This window comes from Cebus imitator, unplaced genomic scaffold (assembly GCF_001604975.1).
Source record: "Cebus imitator isolate Cc_AM_T3 unplaced genomic scaffold, Cebus_imitator-1.0 Scaffold22, whole genome shotgun sequence".
Taxonomy (NCBI): domain Eukaryota; kingdom Metazoa; phylum Chordata; class Mammalia; order Primates; family Cebidae; genus Cebus; species Cebus imitator.
The window spans coordinates 7,349,002-7,358,250 of NW_016107337.1; the positions used below are offsets into that span (position 1 = coordinate 7,349,002).

Sequence of the window (9,249 nt, forward strand, 5' to 3'; positions counted from 1 at the left end):
AGAATGGACAATCAGAATTTGAACAGGTATAATTGACAGTTATATATGATATGGGACAACCAAAAGTATGTATTCTTCATGGCATTATAAGTAATGTACAACTCACAAAATTACTGTACTCAAAATCTCTGCTTGTTAGCAAAAGCATATTTTCCATTAGTAACCAGGTATGTTGGTCAGATTTTCTTGGATCAGTTGCAAGGTCTAAGCAGAGTCATAGATATTATCAGAGGCAGACAGAGAGATATATGCCCAAAGCTATTTAGTGGCAGAGTATGATGCAGAAACTTAGTCTCCTAACTCCAAGGTCAGTGCCTCTCTTCATTATATCAGCCAGTTTTACATGTCCTATCTAGGAATACTGTGTCAGTACAATTTAATATTGCCAACTGATAAAACTGCTAGTATACAGAAGTACTGAAAAATATCAGCTTTTAATCCATGATCAACTGTAAATGAAACTATAAACAACACTATGAACAAACATTATTACCTGACATGGAGGGCAATTCTCTGTGATATGGTAAAATGATTTTGTAAAATTAAAGCACATATTGCTATGTCTACATTTCACTTAACCATCCAATGAGTCAATTCATTGGAGAAGAAAATAAATCAAATCAGTTTCTCACCACTAAAAGATGAGAATATTTTATTTTTCAACTACCTGATCTACTGATAACCTGTCTCTTTCTTATGGATAGCCTCTCTTTTTGGAAGCACAGCAATAAGAAAAATCACTTAACTCATAAGATATTGTTGGTTGATTGCTTTTTCCTTTTCTATAATGATAATTACATTACATTTCATTTAGGTTTTCCACTTTCTACGTAATCTGAATTTAGAAGCAAAAGGTAGTTACCGTCATTTGACAGATATCTTTGTATGTACTTCCTACATAAAAGCCAAAATGAACGTGAGCCACAGATAACTTAAACTTGAAAATAATATGAAAAGAGGCAAGTAAATACAGCACCTTCAACTGAAACATCCATTTATCTGCATTGGGACTAATCAAGGAAACAACTTGATCCACAAAAAACGAAGAAAAGAAAGGCAGGACAACAGCCCACCTGGGAGCAACACAGAGCCAAGGGAACCTGCCTGGCCCAGGGAAGCTGTGGGCGAACGTGTGACTTGCAACCCTTGGGTCAGGAGATGCCCTCGTAAACCTACTCCACTGGGGCCTTCAATTTGACACACAGACATGGGGAGTCTTGGCAAAGCAGCTGCTTAGGTACACATGGAGATTTTATGTATTTTTAATGTTTTTATAAAAAAATGTAAAAAGAATCTAATGTTTACAATCAAACTTGCTTCTAGCTTTTAACAGCTATGTGGCTTTGAGTAAACAGCTTCTCTGATCTTCTTATTCTATGATTATGAAGTGGTTTTAACAAAAATATATGCAAAATGTCTAGCACAGGGCCTGACACATGGTGGTTAGTAAATTACAGTTAGTATAAAAATCTTCAATATTTCAAATTTCCTTAGACTAAATTCCCAGAAGTAAAATTATTCAATTTAAACTATGATTTCTAAGGCTTTTAATAAATACCAGATTATGTTCTAAAATGGTTATGCAAATTTAGATACTCAACAGCAATGAGTGTGCTCCTGACCAGCAAAATGTTAAAAGACAAATGAACTTAGAAAATGAAGATTAACGAAAAGCCAATTATCAAAGCATAATAAAACCTTAATATCATTTAACTATACACCAATAATAAATTATATCCAATGTAGACTTACCCTGCATGAGGGGCTGCTATCCCTTTATGAGAGGGAGATAACGTCTGAAGTTTGTTTCCCAAAGAGCTGGTATTTGAAGACACTTTAACTGAAGGCATACCTTATAATTAAAAAAAAGCATTACTTTTAACAATACTCAAAAAAAGTTACATAAAACAGAGCATCTAGCAAAGAAAACAATGCTTTAGTAATAATCTTTGTAACTATAAATCACCATTAAAGACATTTTTTAACTGATATTTCCAGGAAACAACATATAGCATCCTTGATTTCTAATTTCTAAATTTCTTTCTTACAATTTATATATAAACAAAGGTACATGACAGTGGTCAATATCTTCTTCTAACTCTTAAGTATTTGTCTACTAAAAACAATAGCAAAGTTCAGAAAGCTATGAAGAGCTAGCATAAAATGAGAGGAAAATACCAGATCAAAGAATCAAGAAAGAACTTATCTGACTATTCTGAATAGATGACATATCAGTAACAACATCAGGGACAAACATTTAAGCTAAAAACAACAAAAACGTGGCCAGGCACAGTGGCTCATGCCAGTAATCCCAGCACTTTGGGAGGCTGAGGTGAGCAGATCATGAGGTTAGGAGATCTAGACCATCCTGGCCAACACAGTGAAATCCCATCTCTACTAAAATACAAAAAATTAGCTGGGCGTGGTGGCATATGCCTATAGTCCCAGCTACTTGGGAGGCTGAGGCACGAGACTCACTTGAACCCGGGAGCGGGAGGTTGCAGAGAGCTGAGATCATGCTACTGCACTCCAGCCTGGGAGACAAAGCGAGACTCCATCTCAAAAAAAAAAAAAAAAAAGTTAAAAGTAGAAACTACTGAAAGTTATTTTATTTTTATAAATAATTACTTATCCTCTATATCTCTTCTTAATTAGAAATCTATCCTAATACTCCAGAATAGACCAATATCCTTATTTCCTTCTCTGCCAACATGGTTTAAAAACAAATCAATTTACTTTATGGCTGTCATTACCTACAACACTTTTGCTAGTGCCACTTGGCTGCGGTAATCGTGAAGATCCTGATGATGCAGTTCCAGGAGAATTTGACTTTTTAAGTGCAGGTGGCTTATACTAAAATAATGAAAAAAAAAAATTTTAAGTCAGCATCACTTTTTGATTATGAATTGTAAAGTAGTGGTTCAAAAGTTAAGATTCGTTGGGTTTAGAATTTCAGTCTTACAAGATGAAAAGAATTATGGAGATGAATGGTGATGATGGTTGTACATCATTAATGCATTAATACACTTGTAAGTATATACTGAATTGTACACTTAAAAATGGCAAAGATGATAAAGTTTATGTTACATGTATTATACCACACTAAAAAAAAAAAAAGGAAAGAAACAGCTCTCATTCCCTTAAATGAACAGTCTTTTTATTAGCTACTGAATTACACAAATTGAGGAAGTAGAGATTAAAATATGTCACCTCAAAGGTTTCCCAAAACAGACTCCCTCTCAGATGTTCTACTGCTAAAACAAACTAAGAGCAAATTTTCCAGTTCACAGGAAATAGAAAAAAAGGTCTAATGGAAAATACTTCCTCAAGTTACGATTTTAAACGCCAAACAAACATTAGTAGAAAACCTTAGAAACACTAGTGAAGCTCACTTGGTGATGCAGTTTTAAAGGTCAAGATTTTTACACGTTCCTGGATGTGGTTTTATATTCCATATACATTAATTCAGTCATATTTCCTATTGATAAAAATTCACAATATTACCCTCTACTTGGACAAGTTTTATAAGAGCTGCCTTACGGATTTCCCTGACATGAAAAGAAAGAGTTAATTATGGCCTCTCTATTCTCACCAGACCATCTTAAATTAATGGAGTATGGATTGACATAAGAGTGGATATTTCAGTTTATCTTGGATTTTTAAATTTCTCTACTCTCTCTAAAGAGACATCATTATTAATTTTATTTTCTCTTTTTGAGTCAAATTTTGCTCATTTCCCTGTATAAAAGTATCTTATAAATCACCTGCTTCAACAGAACAAAATGAACTTGCCCAGAGTTAGGCCCCAATTTCACAACAGAGCAGGAATTTAACACTCATGCTGGTTCTAGCCCAGTGCTTCAACCATAAGGTGAAAATCATACTTGCATATGTGCTTGGAATTTAGCACAATAAGTTATCAAGATTTCATGTGAAAATTAATTTTAAATATCATTTTCAAAATGAAAATCATATTTTATAACCAATCAATATAAAATTTAAGATGCACTACTACCAAAAACAGCAGACTAAAACCAATTTTGAAATCAAATATTATAACTAACTCAGTATGTGAATTAAAAAAAATTAAACCTTGATAAAGGGTCACACACAAAAAAGTAGCATGCATATTTTGCACAACTATACCAGCACCTGCAAAACAGAAAATCAAAACCTTCAGTAAATGTCTTTCAAATTAACAAATGTCTATGAGACTTCAGGAGATGAAACATATAATGATACTGATTTTTTTAAAACATTAGAGATGCTTCTGGTTTAAAAGGACATCTGGGCCACTAAAAATAAATAAACAAAGACATTTTAAAAGACTCTTAAAATTATAGCAACAGGGAAAATAAGATCTAACAAAGATTTGTCAAACTATCAGAGGTATGTATACAAAAACACAATTAATAAAATTAGATTAGGAAACAGGACTGCTGATCCACTAAAATTATGAAAGCAATCAAAAAGGAGCAAAAGGGTTAGCATAAACAAAGTATGCTGATGTGGCCTATTACACATTGAGAGGTCAAGTCTTTAGGCAGGACATAGCAGAAGGGTTCCTGGTACCATTACATACTGAAGACTAAAGATTTTTATATACCTAATAGAAATTAACAACTTAATGGCTTACAAAAACTTAGGTATTACATTTCTCTAAAACTGAATAAATCAGTGCTTCACCACCATAATGAGCATATTTCTCAATCTGCAAAAGTTAAACAAATGAAGACTAGTTATCTCTCTTAAGGGAATTCTTTAAAACTTGCTTATTACTATCCTCTTTTCCAGAAAGAAAAGGCAAGTTCAGACTTGCAGATTAATATATTTTATGTTCTAGTACTTCTCTTAAGTGGTGGAAGATTCACTGGCTTGGGATGAACTGGAATGGCTTAAACGGTTAAGTTGCATGGCTTATGGATTATCATTCTGTTCCAATGGTGCACTGCCACATTAAATCCAAAAGTTAAACCAACAAACCTTATTTGAAGGAATAAGTGCAATATAAAGATTTTTAGTTGGAGGTCTTCAAGTTTACTATATTCAAGAGCATCTTTTTCAACTTCATAGCTGGACCTGGGTCATGCTGCCTCAGGTTTTCCTTTTTAAAGACCACTTACAAAAGATTTTCTCCATACAGTGTAGTTTCATAGACTAAAAATAAGTCAGGCATCCTATTAAATGTCAAGCTCACAATGGTTTACAGAGGAAAAAGAGGGAACACAAACTTAAGCCATTTCCTATGCTGACTAAAGGACTGATCTGAAAAAAAAATGTTAAAACATATGAAGCATGTTTAAAGGTCTTCATCAAAAATGGACTTTGAAAAAATACCCTCTCCCAAGCCCCAGATCTCTACTGGTAAATAACAGCTCTATTATTAAAGCCTTCAGGTGTCGCACATGCTTTAAAAAAAAAAAAAAATCTAAGTGTTGAATTTGGAGGTCTTCTAATATGCTGTTGAATATTTGTTTTTTCCAAAAGTTGTTGTTGTTGTTGTTGTTTTAATCTAGAAGGCATTTCCATTGCTATGAGGTATAGTATGTTTCACTGTACTATAAGGAAGGAAGTGTTCAATTTCTATTTAGATGGAAAAACTAGTTTGCTTTGCTTACCATCTTTGCTGTTTCACAGGCATTTGATGTTTTAAATCTGATGAATGCTGATAGATTTACTTTCAATATGTCATAAGCCTTTAGGAAGTTGGAGATAACTTCATTGCTTACTTATTTTCTTCTTTGCAATCAAGCTGTTCCTTTGAAAGTGAGACACTACTGAGTTGCAAACATTTCAAACAGTAAGAGCAAGCACCTTTGCAGCTTCATGCTTGTTTTTGGCCAAACTTTTTATTTAGTATTCTGTAGTTGTTTAACACACACTTAAATGGTCCTATTGGGAGAGGGGAAAGGGGATTCTTTCTTGCTGACTCCCAAGAAAATGTCAGAAAGGCAAAATGACCAGCATTATCCATTTGCTTTTTTGAGTTTACTGGGTGAATGGCACTTTCCTTACATAGGCATCTGATTTCAGGTTTTTCATAATGAGAACATTGAGATTTCGACTGGAAGACACCCTGAAATTTTATGAGTAGCATACCCCAACCCCCATCTAATAGCGAGTTTGTTTGTATAGGCAGAATGATTCATCTCTCTATTTTAGATGGCTAGATGTTTTGTGGAAGATCTTGGAATCGCTTGCCTCATTTACTGGGAAAAATCAGATAGGAAGTGGCCTTCAGGGACACTTTTACTTGGAAAGTTACAACACTAGTACAACAAGTCTCAACACATTTAACATTTGCTTGTTGAAAAGCAATGTCATAAAGCCAAATAAAATTAAACATGTTTTACTTTTTTCCTCACAAGAACATAAAAATTACAGAGGGGAGCTTATTTAAAAAAAGGTAACACAGGCCGGGTGAGGTGGCTCACACCTGCAATCCTAGCACTTTGATCACAAGGCAGGTGGATCACGAAGTCAGGAGTTCAATACCAGCCTGGGCAAGATGATGAAGCCTCGTCTCTAACAAAAATACAAAAAAAATTAGCTGGGCATGGTGATGGGCACCTGTAATCCCAGTTACTTGGGTGGCTGAGGCAGGAGAATAGCTTGAAACCATAAGGACGAGGTTGCAGTAAGCTGAGATTGCGCCACTGCATTCTAGCCTGGGTGACAGTGCGAGACTCAGTCAAAAAAAAAAAAAAAAAAGGTAACACAATTTTTCCTTTTAGTAGTCCTTGGGTAGTTATGACAGAATAGTTTAAACTTTTTGTTTCTTTGAACTGGGATTTGGTCCAGAGTTTTGTTTGTTTCTAGTATCTGTTTCTGCCTCCCCTTCTATCAGATTGGCTTCCTCCAGGGCCACCACCTCTTGGTGCTCCATGGCTTGAACTACTGTAGGAATCACAGGGAGGAGGGTACCCCCTTTTTCATAGAAGAGGGAAGCCCTCTTTTTCTTGTGTGCCAACCCAACCATGACCATTTGAGTAGAGATCACTTCAGCTGCTTAACTGTCCTGACTTCTACCATATGTGTCACGTGAGCTACTAAAATCATCATAGTGGCTGCTTCCACGATAAGATGGCATGGGTCTTCCTATAGGTGGAGCACTACGTGAATTACCGTAACTCTCATGTGAATCTCTCTAGGAACCTCCACTTGGGTGATCTGAATAGTCATGATCATGACCATAACCATCTCTATCTCTATAGCCTCTTGATGGATAGTCACCACATAAACTGGAATGACTATAATCACGGTAAGTATAATCTCGTGGTGGTGGTACATAATCTGTTGTATCAGGAGAGCTTGGGTAATCTCTGCTTGAATAGCTTTCTATAGTAGAATACCCATCATCTCTTGGGGACAAATAAACATCTCTATGAGAGGGCAGCGGTTCCCTTCAAGGTGGACCTCTGTAACTATCTCTTCCACATGATACAGGAGCTCTTCCTCCCATTCCACCACTGCTGTGAACTGGTCCTGAAGGTGCAGATCTCTTAGGAGGAGGACCTCTACTTCTTGGTGGTGGTCCTCTTTTTACTGGGAGTGGTCCTCTGGAAGAACTCTTATTAAAATTCATGGAATTGCCACCATCATCCATGTGTCCTCCCCCATGTTGGAGGTCCTGTGGCTCCTCCACTTCCACTTCTAAGACCTCTTGGAGGGCTTCTACTTCTTGGAGGTGGAGGCAATCCACATCTACCACTTTCAAATGATGGTTTGGTGGCTTGTTCCATCTTGATGGCTTTTCCATCTAATGACTTTACATTCATGTCTCTGGCTGCATCCTTAGCGTCTTCTGGGTTTTCAAAAGTGACAAAAGCAAATCCTCTTCATTTGTTGGTTTTACGGTCTTTCATCAAGAGGACTTCACTATTCGTTTATATTAGCCAAAGACTGCTTCAAGAGCTTTCTCATTTGTTTCCATATTAAGCCCACCAATGAAGCGCTTTCCTGGGTGATCTGCTTCAATCATTTTTTTTTTTTTTTTTTTTTTTGCCAGTGAGTTGGAGAGGTGATAATGAGTTTAAGCTCCAACGAGCTGACCAATAGGGCTTACTAGTAGCTCAGCACCAGTGGCAACTGCCAGTCCGAGGACCAAACTACAAAGCCACTAGCACTGCTGAGAAATGAGCATCAATGAATTTTTTACACAAAGAGAAAACAGATTACAGACCTAAACATAACCAAATCAATAATAACTGTATCAAATGTAAGTGACAAGCATTTCAACTGACAAGATTAAGTTACCAGATTCAATTTTTAAAAAAGAAATACAAGAACCAATTATAGCAATGCAAAAACACAAATATAAATTAAAGAACAGAAAGAAAAGAAGGGAGCATAATTATGCTAAAATGGCTATATTCTTATCACATGAAATTGCAACATGAAGAATATTGTCACAGACAAAAAGGGACACTTCATAATGATAAAAGGGTCAATAAATGGGGAAGACATAACAATTCATAAACACATATGCAAACAATAAGAGAAATTCAAAATTTTGAATCAAAAGCTGGCAAAGCTAAAGAGAAATGTAAAAAGGTCATAATTTTAACATTTTTCCCTCAATAACTGATGGAACATCATATACAATGATAAAAAACAATGCGTTTCACCTAAGAAAAGAAAAACAAAGCAAGAAGGTCCACTCTCATCACCTCTATTCAACATTAGTCTAGCCTGTGTAGTAAATCACAAAAAAGAAATAAAACCCAAAAATGTTGGAGGGAAGAAAATAAAACTGTCCTTATTTACAGTTAACATGACGGTATACATAGAAAAGTCCTAAGAAATCTACAAGACTATTATTAGTAAATGAATTTAACAAAATAGCAAGGTATGAGATTAATATACAAAAATCCTCAGTTTTTCTAAACAAGCAAAAAACAACTAAAAATGAAATGAAATAAAATTCCATTTATAAGATCATCCAAATACATGATATACTTAGAAAAATCTAACAAAATATGTATAGGACCTATATAATGTAAACTACAAAACACTGATAAAGAAAACCTAAATGATCAGAAAATATAACAAGTTCATGAAGTGAACAATTCAATATTGTTACAATGTCAATTCTCCCCAAATTGATTTATGAATTTAATATAATCTTAGTCAAAGGCCAGGCTTGGTGGCTCACACCTATAATCCCAGCACTTTGGGAGGCTGAGAAGGGTGAATCACAAGGTCAGGAGTTCAAGACCAGCCTGGCCAAAATGGTGAAACCCTGTCTCT

At 35.3% G+C, this 9,249-nt stretch overlaps 1 protein-coding gene and 1 pseudogene across 1 annotated transcript in view; both read right to left on the reverse strand.

The window, feature by feature from the left end:
• The window catches only part of ZC2HC1A (zinc finger C2HC-type containing 1A), a 48,559-nt gene that overhangs the window by 14,629 nt on the left and 24,681 nt on the right, over positions 1 to 9,249 (reverse strand). Inside the window, exons 6-7 of the mRNA XM_017521881.2 lie at positions 2,754 to 2,853; positions 1,753 to 1,852 (exon numbers count right to left, since the gene is read on the reverse strand). Coding sequence (XP_017377370.1) covers positions 1,753 to 1,852; positions 2,754 to 2,853 — 200 coding nt within the window. The remainder of the gene's footprint in view (positions 1 to 1,752; positions 1,853 to 2,753; positions 2,854 to 9,249) is intronic.
• LOC108299536 lies at positions 6,687 to 9,191 on the reverse strand (annotated as a pseudogene).